The 24,091-nt window shown below is 41.4% G+C and overlaps 1 protein-coding gene across 1 annotated transcript in view; it reads left to right on the top strand.

The window, feature by feature from the left end:
• The window catches only part of Adamtsl1 (ADAMTS like 1), a 380,631-nt gene that overhangs the window by 193,656 nt on the left and 162,884 nt on the right, over positions 1-24,091 (top strand). Inside the window, exons 13-14 of the mRNA XM_041652363.1 lie at positions 1,985-2,069; positions 22,806-23,107. Coding sequence (XP_041508297.1) covers positions 1,985-2,069; positions 22,806-23,107 — 387 coding nt within the window. The remainder of the gene's footprint in view (positions 1-1,984; positions 2,070-22,805; positions 23,108-24,091) is intronic.

Raw genomic sequence — 24,091 nt, 5'->3', positions numbered from 1 at the left:
GTTCACATATATGCACATATATATTCGTAATTTACTATCTCGTTTCTTACTTTTAAAAACAAGGAACAAATCCAAATATTTCTACTTTGCTGAGCCTGACATATGCTGGGAAACCACAGACCTCAAACCGAGAAAATGGAAAATTGTTACTTTCTAGATTGAAAGTTAAAATGCGACTGAATTCCAGAAGTATAATTTGACATAGAACTGTGACATATATCTGAATTTAATAGATGTCAGAAATTATTTAATTTTAAATAATTAGGAAAAAATCTACTTAATCAAGAGGCATTATAATTATACTGGATCGTTCAGATTAGTGTGATTGTTGATCTCCTTTTTATGTCAGTATTGGCGTTTTCATGAAACAGGAAAACTCAGAATCCCAAACCATTTGGAAGTTCAGAATGTTATACGATGTCATTCTAATTTTTAGTGCCAAGGACAGCTCCCATTTCTTTCTTTATATTGTTTCTTTGGTACACTACATTTCTATGAAAATCAGCCATGAAGTAGCTCTTCGCTACACTTATTATTTGAATGAGTAGCATTGTGAGCTCTTGATAGTCTAAAAGGAAAAAGAAAAAGGCATACCAGAAATCCTGATTATTCTTAATAACCTTTCTCTAAGTTTGTTCTTCTGTAAAATGGGGGAACACGAATATGGAAATGGGAAGTTTGCGAGAGCCACGGTGTAAGAGGGTCTTGACCTACTCCCTGTTGCATGCTGGGTTCCTCCAGGCAGCATCAGTGCCTTCACGTGTCAGATGAGATGGCCACAGGCACTGGGCTCAAGTGAGCAGAGGACAAGCCTACTGTGGGTGCCTTGCTGGACACTTTGTCACACTGGCTGTCCTCGAACTGGTGGATGGTCAAGCTGTAAAATGATGCTCATGCCCCCACCCATGAGCCAGTCATCTCGGCTTTGGCAGACAGGCATTTCTTACTATATTTTGTAGCTACAAGCAACGGCTGCAAATAGAAGACAAGTGGCAAAAACCCAACTCAAAATAGACAATTATTTATTAGTTCTATCTTTACCACGCAGCTTTGGAGGGAAGAAATCTGTCTGTAGTTAACTACCAAGAATAAAAATCTGGATTTTGCACAGCTAAGTAGTGATCTTGACTCTGTAAGCATCATTAAAATAACTACATAACTCCATGGCGCATGCATTTGTGGATATATTTCTTTCATCTTTGCAATTATATGTTATACAATGGTGACAGAACTTCACTGGCTCATGCTATAAAGGCAAATATGCCCATAAATGACCTTAATAAATATGTCAGAAATGAGAATCTTGGCAGTTACTTCTATAGGGGCAGTTAGAACCTCCCTAGGTTTTTCTTTTTCTCCTCCACATTTTCCCCAGGAAGCACTTAAGAAGCTTGTTTGAGTTGTTTGCCCAAAGCTAGATGAAGAGGTAAAACACATCAAATCATGGTTTATGGACCTTCAGTTGCACATGTTCCATTGTTATTGAACTTTGGGGGGGGCAGATATTGAATAAATCAGAACTTTAAAACAGTGTTTTACAAATTTCAGCTTGGTGGTTTGTTTGGTTTTGATAATGCAACATAAGATCACATTTAGCCAAAAGGCAAAACCATTATAACAATACCCGCAGTGTCAGTGACTGTACTTTGTGTTTATTTTAAAAGGTGTCAATAGTGCCTCGTTGAGTCCCTGTATGATTATCGTCAGTAATCCTAACACAGGGACTTTCATAATAAAAGAACTTTGCCATTCCACATGGGAAGCATATGTACAGACACAAGTGTTAGGCAACCCTTCAATCCGCTGGCCAAACATCTTGACACAACTGTTCTCAAAGACAGCTCTTTGCCACAACGATAATTGTTTGCAATTATCAGCATGACTTCTACATCTGCTGCAAAACTAGACCTGCTAAGAAGAAAGAGCTGCCATGAACCCTCAGGTAGTTCCTAACCTCTTCACTTCCCCCTGTATTTATTCTCAGAGAAACTTCCAGTAGAGGCCAAGCTGCCATGGTTCAAGCAAGCCCAGGAGCTAGACGAAGGAGCTGCTGTGTCTGAAGAGCCCTCGTAAGTCCAGTATGGGGAATCTCCTTCTGAAGGGACTTAGTGGGGTCTCCTTGCTGTGGCTTTTATGGGGTCTAAGCTATGTTTAGCTGTCTTCTCAAGGGGGCGTAAGCCTTCTGAACCCTCCAGTTAGAGCTGGATCTGTTGCCAAGTGTTGGTCAAAACTTTGATTACATTCAAATGAGATTTAGAGCTTTCTCGCATGCTTCCTGTCTGAATCGAAGTATTTTTCAGTTTTGCCCTACATGGGGAGAAACAAATAGAGTGCTTGTCCTCTCCTGCAATCTTTTTCCTTTGACAAGGAGCCAAAGGTGAGAAATCCCAGGCTGATGGTGTAAAAGAGACTAGACGGGCTGGGAATGGAGCTCAGTGGTAGAGTACTTGCTTCCCTAGCAAGGCTCTGGGTTTAATCTTCAGTACAGCGATGGATGGTGGGTGGGTGGATGGATGGATGGATGGAAAGACAGACAGACAGGCAGACTGACAGATTTGATATGAAATCTGGGCACAGCATTCTATCCTCCTTATCTATAAACTTTATAGTATGGCTATTAACAAATAGGAGTAAATAAAATATGTATAAAGGTAAAAGGCATGTAATAGCTTTACCTCTTCATTGGAAAGATGGTGGGTTTTACCCAGTTACTTATGGTTCTATGCAAGTTCTGTTTAGAAGCTATGAAATCTGGACCAGTAAGCCCAGATTTCCCACAGACTCCAGAGAAGTAACAGAGAAGCCAGATCCACACACGCCTGACTCCACTGGAGACACTAACGGGCATATCTGTTGCATCGCATTTACGCGGAGGAATGCACTTTTCTGATCCAGCCCATATTTGGTAAAAGTCATTTCACAGTGTGACGCCTTTCTAAATTACTTTATGGTAGATACTAGGGTCCATATGAGTTAGGAACATACAAGACACGCGATCCAACCTTCAGGAATTCACAGTAGAGTACATAGGATATAATAATTTTCAAATTTAGGCCAAGGTGTAAACTTTACTAAAAATATAAATGAAGATATTCAAATGCATTCTTTTCTCCAATTTATTCTGTTTGAATCTAAATTTGATATAATTTTTTAGGATGTAAAACTGTGTTCCTGGATGATACGTGTTTTTGAATCCCTGGTTGTGGGGGAAGTTCTCCACTGATGCAATGAGCCAAATCTAGCTAAATTAGTAAGACTAGGTTTTATTTAAACAGAGCAAAGCAACTCCCAGGTGACTCTTGGAAAGGCAGGAAAGAAATCACTTGGACAGTCTATGGACCAGGTCTTAAATACCCTGTAGGCATGGTCTTCTCAGGCAGAGGGGTTGCCTCTTGGTAGACTTTCTGAGAGGCAAAGTTTGAGAAGGGAGGGGGGTGCTGAGGAAGAGCTTCAGTAAATACTTCTGTATACTGAGTTTCAAGAAATTTCAATAATCAATGTTCACTTGTAAATCATTGTACCAAACAGCGTGATTTTCCAGAAGTAAAAAAGCAAAAAAAAATTTTAAAAAATGATATATGCATTAAATAACCACATTTTACTTAGGAGAGCAGTTAAATTAAACATAACTTGTTTCTTATTTTAAAGTTACCACAGTAAAAAATAAATTAAGAAGAAGCAACTGAAGGTGACAGAATTTTGGAGAAATGATGGCTGAAGGTCACAAAACAATCTTTAATCAAATAGACGAAGACATTTCCCCTCCTTCTCTGGCCAAGACCCCGTCTCCAGTCAGGACTAATTTGACAGACCTCATTAATGAGGAAGATATCAGGGTCCTTGACCCTGCATCTACTCAGGTTTTGTCTGAGACAAAGAAAAGTGTCACATCACTGGTTCGGATTATTCCTCAAACTGCGTATTGTTTCATGTAAACAATCTGCTCCCCTTATACACTAGATTCTGCCATCTGGTCTAAGGCATATCTGCCTGTAATGCCGCATCCTGACTAACATTAAATAATAGAACAAGGTTTAAAACTAAGTAAAAGCATATTGCATCTATGATTATACTTCTTTCTGATTAGTCGATACCACTCCAGTGAAACCTGTAAGTGGAATTAAATGCTTATGCAGAAGCATTTCACAGACCATGATCATGCATATTTTATGGTATGCGTTTCCCACTAATGTTCCAATTAACATGCATTATGCTTAATTTTCATAAAAACCCATAAAGCAGCTAAACACACTTTCAGCCATTGAAATTATAGCCAAATAAAATTAAGTCATTAAATTTCACTCTTCGTGTAATGGAATTGCCATCTTGGTGTGATTAATCTGAGTTGAAGTAGGTTATAATTGGAGTGCCAATTTAATGTAAAGGAAATGTATACAGTTATGTTCAGGACAACAATTATATTAATATGAAAATGAAACAAATGACAGCTGTAGAATTAGGTAATGAAAGCTACATGTTTTCCACATTTTAATACATCTTACATGTTCAATGTGCTGAGCCCTCAGAAAGTTCTTAAGTGTCACATTTTTTAATTGCTTTTGAATTTTAAAAACACAATTTTGCATGGTCTTAATTCCTTCTTTTTTAAAAAAAGAAAACCACATAGACATGCTTCCAAATGTGTATAACAACCATAATTACTCTCCAAAGCACAATGAAAAAAATGATATACTGTCAGCAAGCCGTTCTTCCCCCACCAAAGAGACTCACATTGGTTAAATTAAACAGTCGTGTGTAGAAGCTGCAGCTGTCAGCTCTGAACTGCTGCTCTGAGGCTGGAGGGAACAGAGGTGGAGAACAGTTACCTCTTGCACTAGCTGCCACAGGCGTGGGTGAGTTATACAGGAAAGCAACAAATACCACTGATTTTCCCATATGGAAAGTGAAAATATTATCAACAGCCTGTCTCACTAAATAAATACAGGAAAATCACTGTTAGCATATGGAAATGTCCTTACTGAGTGTCAGATATTCCTAATAACCCCAAAATGAAAGAAAAAATTGCTTAGTGTTAGCCAGAAGTATGGTGGAAGGCAATCTCTCTAAGATATGTTTAGAAGAAAGCTATACTAAAAGACAAAAAAACCCTGAATTGCAAAGAAATAAGTAAAATATTGAAGGACACAAGAATATCCTCACATTGTAGTTCCACTAACCTAAATATCGTGTGGATTCTGTGAATCCAGATATATCTCCCAGAAGCACTGAAATAAGTATACAGACTGGATCATTTTACATGATATAGATTCATCATGTTAGGTTTCAGCTGAGGCTTGGAGTTTGCGGTTCAGTGACAGAGACCCCAGCACTTCCAGAAACAGCATGCAAGTGTTCTGAGATTCCATTTTGTTCCTCAACAACAGAAAATGTACCTTAGGGAAATGGGCTGTGGCAAACGCGTCATCTGTGTATACAGAAATGGAATTGTGAGCCCGTGCATGGGAATCCATACTTCTATGCTGGCTTTTCCCCCAAACACAGTTTTAACTGATTATCTTGGTAACAACTAGCAAGAATCTTATTTTATGTGTATGGGTATTTTGACTATATGTATATCTGTGTATCATGTGCCTGTTGTTCTTGAAGGTCAAAAAGGAGTTAGAGTCCCTGGACCTCGACTTACCTACAGTTATGAACCACAATGTAGGTGCTATGAGTCAAGTCAGGACCTTCTGCTAGAGCAGAAAGTGTTCTTGCTACTGAGCCTTCTCCCTAGTCCCAAAGTTACTTTTTTTAATTTTAAGTGCAGAAGGGGCATGAGACCAGTTATCCTCGGAGGTCATCAGATGTAAGCCATGCCAAATAAGGTTCCCCAGTATAAACCATCTGATGTGAATGCTGGGAGCCTAACTTGGATCCCCTGGAAGACCAGAAAGCCCTCTTAACTGCTGAGCCATCTCCCCAGCTCCAGTAGGAATCTTTAAGCAAGGAGTTTTTCTTTCTCCCATTGAGTAAGATAACACAAATATAATCCAAACACCAAGCTGAAAAATAAGCAGATTCAGAACTTTCTTGAATGAAACCCATTATAGACAGTTGTAAAAATAAATACAGTAAACTCTTCTCCAAAGTTGTCAACTGAAGAATCAAAAGAATCTTTGTTCTACTTTAATCTCTGCCTTATCACCCATCCAAGACTCAGGAAGCACAGAGGAAGAGACGGTGGAAAGACTATAGGAGCCAGAGGATGGTGAAATATGCAGCAAACAGAAGTCTTTGGACAGGGCATAGCCAATGCACTCAGGAGCTCACCGTAGCCATGATTAACTGTAGGAGACAGAAGCATCACGATTGGGCCAATAAACCTTCCATCATGGCTGTGAAGGGACCTATGCACCTCCATGATCCTAGAGGGACTATTGGCCATTAACAGTTGTTTGAAGGAAATGTCATTTTCTTCAGCAGTGTAATCACTGATCAGTGGCCTTTGCTTGGATAAATTACCTCCCACCCCCACTGTCAAAAAATTTAAAAAAAAAAACTCCAATTAAGTTCAGTGTGTCACACACACACACACATATGATAGGAGGAGGAGGGCATGCTGGGAAGAGAGGTTTCTTTGGGAAAGGAAAGAAAAAATAAGAAAACAGGACAGTAACTAGAGTGATGGAAGCTCATTAGATAAATTCATAAGGCTGTCAACAAAAACATTTTAAAGAAATCCTTGTGCATAAATGGTTGAAAATAAACATCTGCAATTAATATTCTGGGGAGTTTGGTTTCTCTGAGGGTGGTAGTGCTGCTAACACTAGACAGGGTAAAAGAGGAAGTGCCAGTGGAACTTTATCTCTGCTGCTTTTGAACTCTGGTGTTTCCTTAGCTTTAACAATAACAAACCAAGTGGGGTACACCTAGTTGTTTCGGGTGAAATAAAAGAATCCCCTTTAAATCGTCAGACGTAACTTGATTCTGTTGCAGATCGAAACTGCAGCGTGACTGTTCAGTTGGATATTTGGACCGGGAAGAAACAAACTGATTACTGATAGATCCCCCCACCTTGCCTTCAGTCTTAGCTGAGAGGCACACATCACCACCTTTGCCGTTTGACAAGTACACATTATGACCTCTTTGACAGCTCAATTTCTTGGAAAAGTGATAAAATCTCGTGCGATGATGATCTCCAGGACTTTTAAAGAAGGGTTGCTCTTCATCTGGCTTGGCTGACAGGGAATGCGAAGGAAAATGTTTGTCTCCTTAGCGCCTCCAAGTGGGAACAGAACCCCTAATGTCCTAGAGGGCAGCTTTTGAAGGAGATGTATTTACAACACACAAAAGTAAGACCAAGATGCACCAGCACTCTGACTTTGTCTTTCTAGACTTTGGAGTCTAAAGCAAAACATCTCAGGTAGAGAAAGCCAGAATTAATACCACATTCCGGGGAAGCTCAGTTCTTCCATGTAAATTTCAGTTGCTGGCAGTTTTTCCTGATGGGTTCAGAGTAAGCAGTGATGTGCAGTGTCCTTTCAGGTTCTGCATAGCAAATACATTAAAATTAATATTAGTATTAACCAACTACCCCCTCATCTAATAGCTGACCTCCACCAGGTAAGGAGCCACATGGTGCTGACTCTCAACGATAAGATCTGGCAGTCCTTCTGCCATGAGTTTGCCCTTTAAAGCTCTTGAGTTATCACAGCAGATTTTCAGTCAACACTTTTGGTTTGTAAGCCATTTGGAATCGTCACTGTAACAATCAGGCCTTAAACTATTATCACAAATGACCTTGACATGAGCCAGAGAAAAAGAAAAAAACAGTCGGAGAGCAGCAGTGGTGTCTGGATTCCATGTGGCATCAGGTTAGCCACGGAACGGACTCAGTAAGAAACCGAAGGAAATTCTTCCCTGTAAATGGAACCCACAGCATTCTGGTCTAAACAGAAGGACCAATGAGAGCTCCCCAAGATGATCCTACAGTCCTCATGTGCCTTGCTTATGTTGAAGGAGACGGCATTTCAATACATTTAGGACTACATCTCAATATATTTAGTTAATATTTATACCCCATTAAGTTGTTAGATAGTGTGAATATCTTAACGTAGTGGTTTGGATGCTCACCTTACTAAACCTGGATGGAGGTGGGCGGTCCTTGGACTTCCCACAGGTCAGGGAACCCTGATTGCTCTTCGAGCTGATGAGGGAGAGGGACTTGATCGGGGGAGGGGGAGGGAAATGGGAGGCGGTGGCGGGGAGGAGGCAGAAATCCTTAATAAATAAATAAATTAAAAATAAATAAATAAAGAATGTGCAGCTTTAAAAAATGGTTAGAAAGCTCATCGTGGGGCATAAATTCTCATTCTGCAAAGAATATAGAGAGAATCAAACATTAGGGAGGCGTATAGACAGCAATGATTTTCATATTCTCAATACAAGGTACCTGAGTTTTTGTTCTCTTCATGAATCTCAGGCCATGGAAATTAACAGGGGAGTTCTTTTCTTGTTTTGGTTTGTGAGTGTGTGTGTGTGTGTGTGTGTGTGTGTGCGCGCGCGCGCGCCTTAATCTTTAGTGACTGAGCCATCTCCCATGCCAAGGAATATCTTCACCATGCATAGAAATAGACATTTTAAGAATCAAGAGTCATTTTATGTAAGATCAAGAAATTAAGTAGACGTTGATGCACAATTACACATTTCGCAACAGATAACTTTGGAAAAACTCAGCACCTGCTCACCGTTCATGCTTCTAGGGCAGGAGCTAAGTCTGACCCATGAGCCACCTGCTCGGCACAGGGACTTTGTGGTAGATAAGATACTGCGAAAGTTACTAAATAAGGTTTTACTCTCAAGAAACCTCAGGGTTGGAGTTGGAGAGATGGCTCAGTGGTTAAGAGCCCTGCCTGCTCTTCCAGAGGACCTGAGTCTAATTCCCTGCTCCCACATGGCAGTTCACAATTCTCTGTCACTCCAGTTCCAGGGAGTCCCATGCCCTCTGTTGGCTTCAGCAGGTACCTGGCACACATGTAGCACACAAAAGTACATGCAGACAAAACACTCATGCACATTAGAAATAGCAATAAATGTTTTAAAAGGGAGAAATTTCTGGGTGTTCTTATCAGAGAAGCAATAAAACTCAAATTTAAATATTGGCCATGTATCCCCAAATTAAATAGATGCACTCTACATGAATTAAGAAATGTCACTAGGGGCTCAGCGATTAAAAGCACTTGTTGTTCTTCCAGAAGACTTAGATTTAATTCCCAGGACTCACATCTATAACTCCAGTCATCTTCTGATGCTCCCTTCTGACCTCTGTGGCCACCAGGTATACATAGAGTACGCACACATACGTGCAAGTAAAACTCTCATGCACATAAAATAATCAAACAAATTAATCAAAAAGGAAATGTTATTTGATGTTTTGATATGTGTGGTATGATTGACATTAGAACCCCAGTTCTGCACTACCTATTAGAATTATATCTGTCTCTGGGTTAAAATATCAGAATAGTGAAGCTAATAGGTCATAGTAAATAAGTGATAAAAATAAATAGATGAAATTAATATATATATATTATGAAGGTTTGGAGGGACATGTTGATGTGAACTAATAGTTGTCAGATTATGATAGAGTTTCTTTGAATATGGCATTGATATCAAAGTTATTACTTGGGCAAAGGTGACTGGGTCTTCCGTGGCATATAATCACACATTTCTGTCGCTGTTTATTCCTCAGTACACAAACCTGTGTGCTGAAATCAGACAAAAAAAAATAATATGGTTTCCTAAAATTGCTTTTTTCCTCTCAAATACATCCAGCTGCCACCTCTGAGTTGGTGAGGAGTGGGGCCATGTATTTATATGCCCTAACATGGATTTAGCTCTGCTAGGATTGAAGTTTAAAAGTCGGCTATCTCTCCACACAGAGCAGTGATGCACCCCAACTAGGGTCTCTATTAGCAACAACAGGCCTGGGCAAATGACTGACCCCATAAGCCTCCATTTCCCCAATTGTGAACTGAACATTGTAGTCTCTACATCATAGGGATTATGAGGATTATCATATGCAAAGTAGCCAGTACAGGCCAGGTTAAATATATTGCCTGTTGCCATAACTAAACCTTTCCTCAGACCATTGATTCCTATAGAATCTTCAAGACTTAAAATCTATTTGTAAGAACCCATTATAAAAAACATTTTGTTCTAAGACCATTTAAGAATGACAAGATTTATCCTGAAACTCAGCCTGCAGCTCCTTGAAAACTCATGTGTCCCACGCTCTTAACTCAGTCCAGAGTTTATCCTAACACACAAAGGATAGCTTTTTTTGCTTGTTTGTTTGCATTTTAATTAATAATAAACGTATGGGAAATTGTAAAAATGAGTAAGGACGGTTCAGAAACTGCTCCCGTGGAAAAGCAGCCTTCTCCTGCTTTACACACGGTCCCCACTGATAGCTCCCAGCATGCACAACGACAGCAAAATCAATAATAAAGTCAAAAGCACAGACAGAGCCATTTTCACGTGGTCAGTAAAGACCTTCCCTGCCATCCAAGAAGTCCTATATTCATCATCCCCTCCCACCATCAGCTCTGTTGCTCACTCCGTAGCTGCCTTCAGAAAGTTAACTCTGAGCTCTTGCTAAGCTGAGCCCTAGAGAGTGACAAAGACAAATTAATGGGGTCCTCATGTGCCAAAATAAAGCATGGACCCTGTCACCACCAATATATGTTAAGTCCATTAAGGTCATTTTTAATGAAGTGAACTTTTCATTGGAAGGCTCTGCCAAACTTGTTGAAGTAAATGAAAGAAAGCTTCGCAGAAATGCAAGATAAACTCATTTCACTGCACTGCAAGGAGAAACGGTCCACATAACGTATTCTGAGTTTACAAAGCTTTAGATTTTTATCAAAGTCAGGGCTGAGTGGTGTCGACTTAAAATTTCATTGTGGAGTTAAGCTGAGAACCACGGGCGCACAGATAGATGTCGGCCTCACGGAGTCTTGAGTCCCTTTGGGATATAGTCTTTTAGTCAGAGGGTCTTCCAGGGAAAGCAGGCCCACAAAGTCATGCTCTCTCCACGCAGAACAGAAGAGCACAGAAAGGTGATCTAAAGTGGTGTCACGTCCTCCTCTGTCATCTGTGAGGACAGTGATTTGGCTCCGCTCCTATTCACTATCTACAGTAGCATATCCCTTACCCCCACAATTGCTTTGCATGTGCTGAGTTTTGTAAAGTAAATTCTAACAAAGATAAAGGCTCTCCGTGAGTCCCTGTAATCTCAGATGAGATCCAGAATGCTCCAAGTCCTTCTTTACTGAGTGGATAGATGGCACTATGATAAGGCAGTGTTTGGCCAGAGCGTCATATATAAATTATGAGGTCAGCATCGGTCTCAAAATCCTTTCTCCTATAAAACAGCATTTCCAGTGAGGTTTATGGGAAGGGAGGTTGGCACAGAGTTTAAATGTACCTCAAGCTACTTGGCTACCCAGCAACCCATCGATATGAAATGAGCCCTGTAGTTATGAAAAATAGCTAACTACCATCAGATAAATGAAACACGAGGCTGTGCACACCAGCTCTCACGCCATAACCCCAGCACCTGGGAGACTGAGGCAGGAAGATTGCCACAAGTTTGAAGCCAGTCTTGACTACCTGGTGTGTTCTAAGTCATCCTGAGTTGCAGTGTAAGACCCTGACTCAAGCAAAGAAAAGGAGGGAAGTGGGAGGTAGAGGAGGGAGAATGTGTCAAATGAATTTTTTATCATGAATTATCCAGGGAGCTGATTATGGTTTTGAAACCAATTCAGATAAAGAGTTGGGCTTTAAAAGGTTCATATTTTCCAGAAGATAAAATCATTTACACCAACAGGAAAGCTTTGAATAATTATGCACAAGAAACATCTGTGTCATCACCAGCCCGTTACAAGGAAATGTCTATCTCTTTGGCATGACACATACCTAGTCAAAGATATTTCAAGTCTGTCTCTCACAGAGTTAGACAAGAAGCGCTTATTGAAAAGTCACTGGTAATCTCTTCTACCCATCCTACAGCGTATCCAACAGTCCCCATCTCCAGTGGTTTGGTGAGCTATGTGCATGAACTACGTATGCCAATAAGTACCGCTGTCAGCTAAGATTATTCAGTGGTTGATGCTGATAGTGAAAATGGAAAAAGAAGTTAATGAGGGTAAATTAGCATTTCAGGGAATAACAGATAGAACTGCCCTGTCAGTTGGAATTAAGAATTGAAGGAAATTGAAGAGTCAAGATGAACTCGTGAATTGTTCTAACCAGAGGCTAGTAGGAGCACCTGCTGTGACAGAGAAGACTGGTAGTCGAATACATTGCTGTGGGGGAAATCAAGAATTCCATCTGTGGGGCCTGGGAAGATGGCTCAGTGGTAAGAGCACTTGCTCTTCAAGCATGAGGACCTGAGTTCAAATGCCCAGCACCCAAGTGAAAAGGTGGGCATGGCTACCAAGATCTACAATCCCATCACTTGGGGACAGAGACAAGTGGATCATAAGAGCTCACTGTCTAGCCAAGCCAAAATAACAAGCTTCTGGTTCAGATCTCATCTCAAGGCAATAAGGCCGAGAGCAGCAGAGAAAAACAGTCAATACCCTGTTCTTACCTGTACATGGACATGTACCAGCAAGCATCCCCACACAAACATGTGCATATACCACACATGCACACACACACAATGCACACACATACTACACCACGCACACACTCATACACCATACACACATATCACACACACACCCCATGTACACACATATACACACACATATCACACACACATATCACATCACATACACACACCATATAGTATATACATCATACATTACACATATACATGTACCATATACACACATCATACACACATACTACACTACATACACACACACCATATATACACATTCACACTATACATACACACTCACACATACACACATACCACCTCATACACACATTGTATACCACACACTCATACACACACATTGTATACCACACACACATACACACATATACATGACACATATACACACCACATCACATACACACACCATACATCACAACACATATACCATACACACACACACACACACACACACACGCATATACATAAATGCACACACCCCATCACACATAGAGAAATCCATTTAAATTGAAGATGCTTTTGGAACATATAAATAAAAATGTTAAGAAAAGATAGCAATATGTACTAAAAAATATGAAACCTTATCAGCTATGTGTGTCATGGCTCGAATTCCCAGTCTGTGTGTTAACTTGGGATGCCGAATGTCCCCATTTCGTCAGGAGTTGGTTAGGATTAACCAACTGACTTGTAAAATGCTTTAAAGCACTGTGCAATTCAGCGTTTGACATCGAAGGGCGAGGTACATTATTTTTTACATTGATTTCTTTAGTTGGGCCAGGATAAGATGGGTCATCAGGTGTATGTGTGCCCTGGCATGTGTGTGGGGGTCAGAGGACAGCTTGCAGGAGCTAGTTTTCTCCTACTATCATGTGGGTTACTGGAATTTGATCTCAGGTCACAAGCGCCTTTACGCACTAAGTCATCTCTCTGGCCCTGATTTCGTGGTTTTTTTCCCAGTACGATTAATATTAATTTAATCCTTTATTTCAATTCAGTAAGTATTATTTGTTTTCTGAAAAGAAAAAGTTCTAAGATTAAATACTTTAAAATTTTTTCTGTTGATGATCACTGAAATTAGGCATTATTAATAAGTACATTGGAAGCTCTTGTTAGAGCTCTGAGGCATCGCAATCCTCCGTTTGGGGACAGATGGACCAGGAAAGGTGACTGAGAAGGTGGTACCCGGAGAAGCAAAGCAAGCTTGGCGTCATTTAAGAAGGAAGCTGTCTTGGTTTCCTTATCTGTTGTGGAACAAAATGTCCTGATAAACAAGCGCTGGGGAAGGGTTATCTCAGCTCCCAGTTCAGTCACCACAGCTCAGTGCTCCTCCTGGGAGATCCCCTCCTGGGAGACCTCCTCCTGGGAGAAAATCCTTGAAAAGACCATGTCTCTTTATGCCCTCAGATTCTCTTTTACTTCAGGCACTAAGCAGTTTCTGCAAGAAAGCTATTGGAAACTTTGTGCAGATGCCAGCTGCCTCTCAAAGAAGCCCAAATGAAAAGTCTCTTTTGTTTATGTTCTAGGATCCGTCAATCTGTTCTCAGTTTTACTGAGACATATCATAGTGTTTATGATGCTCACTCACCTGCAGGCATGGTGTGCAAGGATTCGGAGAAGCTACAAGAAGTGGTTCTGTCGGAGGCCCTGTGGAGGGGGGCCCTGGGGAGCACTTGGCCTGGAGACCTCCATAGGAGCTGCATCACTAACATGGGATTTGCAGCCCCAGAGGTTGTGAGGGGACAGTGCTGGAGAGTCACTCCATAGATCCATCCACACCTAGTGCCCTAGCCAGGGCTATGCATGTTTAAGTGAGATTCTATTTATCTGGGATGACAGGTTCTGAGAAAATATAGAGCAGCGTTGTGGAGAACTATTCTTTTCAATAATCCTTTTGAAACTTAAGTTTACTTTTATTCCTTGACAGTTTCATACAAACATATAATAGATTCTAGTTCTTTTCACCCCTCTTATCTTGTTTCTTTCTCATTCCTCCCACTGAAGCCCTTCTCAGCAACATGCACTTAGTGCCATCCTATTTTTGACAAACATGCCAAAAATATACTTTGGAGACCATTTTTTAATTGTTTTATTGAGCTATATATTTTTCTCCACTCCCCTCCCTTCCTCTCCTTTCCCCTTCTACCCATGCCCTTGATCCCAACAATCCCTATTTACTCAGAAGATCTTGTCTTTTTCTACTTCCCATGTATATTAGATTCATTTATGTCTCTCTTACGGTCCTGTTTGTTGTCTAGGTTCTCGAAGATTGTGAATTGTAGGCTGATTTTTTCTTGCTTTATGTCTAAAAGCTACTCATGAGTAAATTCATATTATATTTGTCTTTCTGGGTCTGGGTTACCTCACTCAATATGATGTTTTCTAGATCCATCCATTTGCCCACAAATTTCAAGATGTCACTAATTTTTTTTCTGCTATGTACTACTCCATTGTGTAAATGTACCATACCTTCTTTATCCATCTCCTTTATGCCCCTTCGGTCAGGGACATTTAAGTTGTTTCCAGGTTCTGGCTATGATAAATAATACTGCTATGAACATAGTTGAGCACATATTCTTGTGGTAAGATTGAGCATTCTTGGGGTATATACCCAAAAGTGGTATTGATAGGTCTTGAGGAAGGTTGTTTCTTAATTTTCAGAGAAATCACCCTACTGATATCCGAAGTGACTATACCAGTTTCCACTCCTGCCAGCAATGGAGGAGTATCCCTTTACCCCACATCCTCTCCAGCATAAGTTGTCATCAATGTTTTTTATCTTGGCCATTCTGACAGGTGTAAGATGGAATCTCAGAGTTGTTTTGATTTGCATTTCTCTGATGACTAAGGATGTTGAGCATTTCTTTAAGTGTCTTTCAGCTTTTTAAAATCATCTGTTAAGAGTTCTCTGTTTAGGTCTGTACCCCATTTTTTATTAGATTGTTTGTTCTTTTGATGACATATTTCTTGAGTTCTTTACATATTTTGGAGATCAGTCCTCTTTTTGAAGTGGGGCTGGTAAAGATCTTTCCCCATTCTGTAGGCTGCTGTTTTGTTTTGTTGACTGTGTCCTTTGCTTTACAGAAGCTTCTCAGTTTCAGGAGGTCCCATTTATTAACTGTTGCTCTCAGTGTCTGTGATACTGGGGTTATATTTAGAAAGTGATCTCCTGTGCCAATGCATTCAAGTGTACTTCCCACTATCTTTTCTATAAGGTTCAGTGTGGTTTGTTTTATGTTGAGGTCTTTGATCCATTTGGACTTGAGTGTTGTGCATGGTGATAGATATGGGTCTATTTTCATTCTTCTACATGTTGATATCCAGTTATGCCAGCACCGTTTGTTAAATATGCTTTCTTTCTTCCATTTTATATTTTTTGCTTCTTTGTCAAAGATCAGGTGTTCGTAGATGTGTGGATTGATATCTGGGTCTTCGACTCAATTCCATTGGTCCTCCTGTCTGTTCTTATGCTAATACTACACACTTTTCAGTACTGTAGCTCTGTGGTAGAGTTTGAAGTCAGGGACCGCGATGCCTCCAGTTCCTTTATCATGCAGGATTGTTTTGTCTATCCTGGGTTTTTGCTTTTCCATATGAAGTTGAATATTGTTCTTTTGAGGTCTGTGAAGATTTTGATGGGCCTTGCATTGAATCTGTAGATTGCTTTTGGTAAGATTGCCATTTTTTACTATGTTAAATCTACCAACCCAAGAGCATGGGAGGTCTTTCCATATTCTGGTGTCTTCTTCAATTTCTTTCTTCAAAGATTCAAAGTTCTTGTCATTCTTCCACTTGTTTGAGTTACTCCAAGATAGTTTATGCTATTTGTGGCTATTGTGAAGGGAGATATTTCTCTGATTTCTTTCTCAGCCCATTTATCATCTGTGTAAAGGAAGGCTACTGATTTTTTTTTATTTAATCTTGTATCCTGCTACATTACTGAAGGTGTTTATGAGTTGTAGAAGTTCCTTGTTAGAATTTTTTGGGGTCACTTATATAAACTATCATATCATCAGCAAATAGTGAGAGTCTGACTTCTTCTATTCTGATTTGTATTCCCTTTATCTCCTTTTGTTGTCTTATTGCTCTAGCTAAAACCTCAAGTACTAACTGAATAGACATGAAGAGAGTGGAAAACCTTGTCTTGTTCCTGATTTCAGTGGGATCACTTTGAGTTTGTTGGGATCACTAAATGAGTCACTCCATTTAGTTTGATGTTGGCTGTTGGCTTGCTGTATATTGCCTTATTATGTTTAGGTATGCTCCTGTATCTCTGCTCTCTCTAAGACCTTTATTATGAAGGGATGTTTTTTTGTGTCAAAGGCTTTTCCAGCATCCAATGAGATGATTCTGATTTTTTTAAGTTTGTTTATATGGTGGATTATGTCAACTGTCGATGGAGATCATTTTTAAAGTAAAACTTCAGATTGTGCAAATGATTTGAAGATTCCTAGATAAATCAGTTGAGGAGCTGTCTTCCCTTTGTAGCATTCCCTTTGTGGTGTTTCTGTTTAATCTGATTGTTTTGTAAAGGTTTTAAACCCCCTCCTCTCAACTTCATTTGAGACATTAGGGAGCCTCGTGTCAGTTTCCCTGACGTCATGGAGAGGTGGGAAAGGAGAAGAACAGAAACAAGACAAGAGGCTGTCTGCCTGCGGCCTCCCTTTCACCCAGCCGCAGTCCTTTCCCATCCATTGCCAGTTTCCTTCAATGCACAAAGACCCAGCTTACATTTAAGTCACTGTATCCAGTCCAAAAGCTCTTACTCTCTTACTACCTCGCGTCACCCAGAAGCAAAAGAACAAACTTTTCAAACGTATTTAAGTAAATGTGAATAAAAGGAATTTGCAAATGGATGCAAACTCAGTGTGTCCATTGGGCAGTGAAGCCCTAGATCCTACTAGATAATTGATCCGCCTTGTGAAAGGAACGTCATTTGCGTTATCAGTTTTCTGCAACAGATAGAGTGGAAGAATACCTCAAAGTCGGTGAAAGTCTAAGATAATCGGGAAAGATGTACAGAACAGAGCGTTCCTTTTCCTCTGTGACCCATCTTAAAGCACTCCATTACTTCCCCCAAGTGCTCTGCTTTATTCCTGCCTCCCTTCTTGCTCTGCTGCCACACCACAAATTCCAAGCATAAATACGTACCAGAAAGAAGAGGAAGCCACAACCCTATAGACTCACAGCTAAACAATGAACTCAAATTGAAAACTACCAAAAGTAGACGTTTGCAATGTGATTCCCTGAAACTTCCAATATGAATTTTGAAACTAGGACTTATGACTAATAACAATATGAAAATAGCATTCTTCCAGGACTGGAGAGATAATCTTACAGAGAACCCTAAATCAGTTCCCAGTACCCACATGGTTGGCTACAACAGCCTGTAACTCCAGTTCCAGGGATATAATGCCTTAGCAAGTACCAGGCACAAACATGTATGCAAGCAAACATTTACACGCATGCATAAAATGAATCTTTTTTTTTAATGGCACACTGATAAGGTTATCTTTCCACTGACTAATTCTGGTAATTTTTCATTTCTATTACTGTGTGTGCATACATGTGTTCACAAGTGTGTATACATGCACACACACACACACACACACACACGTATGGGTCAGAGGACAGTTTTTGTTTTTTTTTTTTAAATTTATTTATTTATTAAGGATTTCTGCCTCGTCCCCACAACCGCTTCCCATTTCCCTCCCCCTCCCCCGATCAATTCCCCCTCCCTCATCTGCTCGAAGAGCAATCAGGGTTCCCTGACCTGTGGGAAGCCCAAGGACTGCCCACCTCTATCCAGGTCTCCTAAGGTGAGCATCCAAACTGCCTAGGCTCCCACAAAGCCAGTACGTGCAGTAGGATCAAAAACCCACTGCAATTGTTCTTGAATTCTCAGTATTCCTCATTGTCCGCTATGTTCAGCTAGTCCGGATTTATCCCATGTTTTTTCAGACCTAGGCCAGCTGGCCTTGGTGAGATCCCAGTAGAACATCCACGAGGGGTGCACCCACACACTAAGACAATGGGGATGTTCTACTAGGACAGTTTTTGAAAGCTGGTCCCTTCCTCACACCATGGGTTCTGGGAATCAAACCCATGTCCTCGGGCTGGGCCGGTCTTGCTCAGCAAGCACTTTCGCTTCTCGGCCGTCTTCCAGCCCTAAATGATTTTTGAAACAGAATTGTATATAGGAGAGAAGTGGGAAAGGGGAGATGGGGGAGAGAAAAAGAGAGGGAAGGAGATGGGGAAATTCAAAGTAAGGACAAAAAGGAAAGTTAAGATGTCAGTTTCAGAGCATACCCATAAAGCCCCAGCCTCATTTGGACTCATGCCTGTAGTGATATATGGCTAATCAATCAAGCGTTTGTTTGTTTTTACTACTTTGGGGCATGCCCCTAACTTCTTAATAGTTGGTAACAAACTAAAGCACTTAGGGATCTTTCAAGTGACTGTGAGTGTCACTGCTTTCTGTGTCGTAAGAGGGATTCGAGTAATAAATCTGAGTCAGAAGCTCTTTGTTAGTGAGATGAACAGTTAAGCTTGCAATGAAAGGCCAGATCAAAGCCCACTTCATTCATTTTCCGTGTGTGCGTGCGTGTGTGTGTGTGTGTGTGTGTGTGTGTGTGCATGTGTGTGTGCGTGTGTGTGTGTGTGTGTGCATGTGTGTGTGTGTGTGTGTGTGCGTGTGTGTGATCTCAAAAATGGGAAAACTATATATAGAGATCATGTCATCACATCTGGAGTTCACACCTGTCTTTGAAGACTTCTTTGGCACACCCTTTCTTTATCATTCATCCAGCAGTGCTGCACAAACACAAAGAACTTTGAAAATGACCAAGTTAAGCTTCAGTAAGAACACGGAACTATTATCCACTGCAGGGCATCCCGCTCAGCAAGGGATATTCAGGATGGGACTTCACAACATCACACTTAAGCCTCCTCACTTGCTGCCCTCTCTGGGGCCTTGCTTCCTCCCACTCGTGGCCTGAAAACCCGAGATAATCAATGGACAGCTAGAAGATGTAGGAATATGAAGGAATGCTTCCAAAGAAACACAGTCACCCCTAGAGCCATTTGTACAATCAGATGGTCTTCTTGAAATATAATCTCCTGACTTCAACAAGGGGGGGGGACTGTGTTATGCTTTAACTGTGTGTGCAGCAGAGAAATTGAAATGGCTGCCAAAAGACAGCACCATCTCAAAACCGAATTGTTTTTAATCTGAACCTCATGGGGTCCCAAGGATCGCAGGTTGGGATCTCCATCGGTGAAGCTGTTTTTCATTTGATATGACTCTCATTTGGAGAAAAGCAGATGTTTATTTGCCCTTTATTATGAGGGGACAGGGTATTTTATTACTATCTACTCTACCATCCATATAGTCAAAAATCCCCACACATATATTTTATGTGCATCTTTACATATTCTTTTTCATTTAAAAACCCTACTTTCAAAAAGAACTCTTGCCACTGTAGGTCTATTGGGCTTCTGTATCTTTAGGGGTAATATTATTCAGATTCTGCAAAGATACTAAATGTAAAGTCATTCATCTTATAGGCAAAAGGGAGATGAAGATACAGTTTGTGTGTCATGTCTATTCTAAGACTCACTTTAGAAAATAAAACACAAACAAATACAGCTGGTTAGTGTGTGTGTGTGTGTGTGTGTGTGTGTGTTATACTATATATACATATAGAGAGGGGGGATACCTAGAACTAAAATAAGTTTGGGAACTGTATATGAATCTCAGACTGTTTGGCCTCTCTAGCAGACATTATGTTCTTATAACAGCAGCCCACAGGCAAGATCCAGATCTTCATCATCTCACCCCCTACTCTACCCTTACCCAGTTTCTACAACTAAAGTTTTGTTGGAGGCAGAGATGGGCAGATCTCTGTAAGTTCAAAGCCAGCTGGTCTACAGGGTGAGTTCCAGGACAGGCCCCAAATCTACAGAGAAACCCTGTCTCAAAAAACAAAACAAAACAAAAAAAGTTCTGTTGGAACCTAGCCCAACTGATCTACTTATTCACCTCTTCCAACAATGGCTGGCTTGAATGTTGCAATACAGACTACACAACATGCAAAATCTAACCTAGCTCTTTATGGGGAAGGCTTGCGGATTCTTCCGGTGTAAAAGTCACAGAAGTCTATTATACGTATCATGAGAAGAATGCTAGGAGAAGTCCATGGGATGCAGTTGGAGTGTTTGCTAACTTACGCTAGAGCACAGGTTCACAGCCTGTGGATCTTGACACCGTGGAGGTTCAACAGGCCTTTACAGGAGTCACCAAAGACCACTGGAAAACACAAATATTTACCCTGAAATTCATAACAGTAGCAAAATTACAGTTAGGAAGCAGCAACAAAAATAATTTTATGGTTGAGAGTCACCACAGCATGAGGAACTGTATTAAATGGTCATGGCAGTAGGAAGGTTAAGAGCCACTATAGGACAAAATAGGGTAGTACATTAAAAAAAAAAAGTATTACTCTTTACTCCTTTGTTAAGTCACCTGTTGCTTTCTTATTTACAAAATGACTTAATATGCATTTCCCTTTATGCAGACTTCCGTGTTATAAAATCCAGGACTGTGTATTTGTCATGATTCTTATTCCAAGAGTGAGGCAGGTGTCTGTGAATATGCCATAAGAAAATTTGTAACAATAGAATGTGCAATAGGTGATTTCGATAATAGATTCTGTTTTATATTTCAAAAGTATTCAGGCAGGTGGCATTATTTAAAGGAGGAAGACATTGAAATATTTTGGGAATACTATTTGCCCATATGTCACTATACTAGAAGATACAGAAGCCAAATATGATATTGGGGTAAAACTTTTTGGGGACCATCCTGAGTAGCCATTCTATTTACCATTCTGGTGGGAGGTCTAGTGACCTTTCTACTCTAGATGATGGCTCTTCGAGGATAACCAGAGGGAGGCTCTTTTGGAAGGGTCATTTACCCTGCCTCCAAAAAGTGTGTGTGCCTTGAGCAAGGACACTCCTCTGGGGCAGACTGATCACTTCTGTCCCAAAAAGGCCAACCTCAGACTCAGGAAGCGTCTTGGTTGTATCAACAATGGGTTGGTTTGCTGTTCGAGTTTCGGTTTCCCTGTACTAGCCATGACCTGTTTTAATGCTGTAATATTCTTATTGGTTCCTTTTCTGCCAAAGTCCTGGTGAAGAAGCCTAGTTTTGCTGCCTTGCCGACATGCCTCCCTGTGAGAAAGCAGAGGATCATGGGGGTGGGGAGGAGGTCATTAGCCCAAAGTTCGTTCTCCAAATTATTATACTAGCTTTTCAGAGAATGTTAATGGATCTCTCCGGGCTTTTTCCCCTAGGACCTCTCAAGGCCATTGAAGTTATGGCTATGGTTGATTAATGAAGAGCAAAAGCTTTTGGGGAATTTGGATATTTTCATACACTCTAAAGAAAGTCAAGGGGGGGGGGAGCCCTTACTAGTGTAGCTTTTTTCCAAGGGTGGGGGTGGAGGAGGCGGACCAAACTTGTATGACTGCCGAGTCTCTTGTTTACTGTAACATGCCTGTGGCTTTCAATCTGAGCGTGGTTTTCTATGTGATATAAAAAGGCATGGAGTTCAGACTGATTCAAAGAATGTGCGAGGAACAAGGCAGCGCCATTCTTGGAAGCTTTAAAAAAAAAATCCCTCTTTGTGCATAAAAATAAATCCCGGGAAGTACACTGAATCTGAGCAAGGAAAGTTGAAGATGTGTTCCAAACTAAGAGAAAACTCTTCCTGGATGTCTCCAGGGGCTCGTTTTGTTATCGTCTTTTAGTATCAGTATTAGCCTAGTCTAAGAAGTGCCAGCATCCTGCAACAGGCCCAAGAGCTGGGATTTAGAGCGAGGAGGAGCCCCACCAATGTCCCGTGGCCACGAGGGGTGCAGAGCAGTGAGCAAGCAGGTGGTCCGTGATTGGAATGTCTCGCAGCTGGGAGTTCACATGACACTCTCGGAACACGCTCCAGCCAGCTCATGAGCTAAAGTGAAGCTGCCAGCCCGGGACAGGGTGGAGGATCCCAAGCACATCCTGACATCCTGGTCCAGCTCTGGGGAGCGGAGGCAGGTGCGATGCAGCCCCTCACAGCCCCCAGGGCCTCCTGCCTGGGGCTTCTCATCCTGTCGTCTTGTTTCCTTATCAACTGCAGGTTCATTCCAGAAGCTTGGTCGGCCTGTACTGTCACCTGCGGTGTGGGAACCCAGGTGCGAATAGTCAGATGCCAGGTGCTCCTGTCTTTCTCTCAGTCCGTGGCTGACCTGCCTGTGGATGAATGCGAAGGGCCCAAGCCCGCCTCGCAGCGTGCCTGTTACGCGGGACCCTGCAATGGGGAAATTCCGGAGTTTAACCCAGATAATGCAGACGGACTCTTGGAAGGCTTGCAGGACCTGGACGAGCTGTATGACTGGGAATATGAGGGCTTCAACAAGTGCTCCGAGTCGTGTGGCGGAGGTAAGGAGGGGACCCTAGATCAGTCTACCATCTTCTGAGTTTCTTCTCTCCCTGAGTGCAACTGTGTCAGATGGCTGTCCTAGTCCAAGAATGATAAGTGAAGAAAGGAGAGGCGGCCGTTCTAAATGTAAAATATCCCGAAGGAAACCTTGGTGGATTTCTTTTGTCCCAAGTGGCTCTCCCAGTCAGCTGTGAGCAGCCAGCATAACTGATGCCTGTCTTGCAGCTGTCGTTCCAAGGTTATGTTCTCAACGCCCAGTCTTGTTTGTCTGTGCCTTTTCCTCCGTGCGTTTGGGGTGAAAGGAAACCCCACTTCAGCACATCCTACTGTTCTCAAGAACACAAAGAGAGACCCAGAAATTGATTTGGCTCCTTTTCCAAGTGAAGGAGGGTGTATAAAGACAGTGAACGTCATGTGCGACCGGCACTAGGGGAACGAGAGAACAAGGAGCAAAAGCAGACCCCGCTCTGTTCTGTAAGAGGGAAACCAGGTTGCAGGGAAGTAGGGGAACTCTCTCCATCCCTCACAGCTAGTAACGATAGCACTGGGCCCAGGCCAAGGCTTCTGGTTTCTGTCCTCACCCAGTCTCTCCATCATACTATACCTCTCTACACTCATGCAGAATCCCTGAAGCTTTCTCATTGTGGGTATTAGTTAATGTCAAATGTTTACATATATTTTCACCTGGCTCCCTTGGGTATATTCCATGATGATCTAGAAATAGTTTCCGTAATGCTTGCGTTAACGTATTAATGGTGACCAATAACCGTACATATTTATGGAGCAGTGAATGATTTGCTGTATATATCGAAGGAAGATTAAAACCAAGCTACTTAATCTCCTCAGTGATTCTTGAGGGGAGCCAGGGAAGTATGTGTGGTTGCGTTAATCCATATGGGTGTGTGTAGAAGAACCAGAACATGATGCCCAGGGTCTTCGTGGATTACTCCTCCAGACAGACTTTCTCAGAAGCAGGAGTGTAC

This window comes from Microtus oregoni, unplaced genomic scaffold (assembly GCF_018167655.1).
Source record: "Microtus oregoni isolate MIOR12 unplaced genomic scaffold, Mior012 000005F_ref0000423, whole genome shotgun sequence".
Lineage (NCBI taxonomy): Eukaryota > Metazoa > Chordata > Mammalia > Rodentia > Cricetidae > Microtus > Microtus oregoni.
The sequence above is the reverse complement of the archived record's forward strand: the minus strand, read 5'-3'. Positions and strand labels throughout refer to the sequence as shown.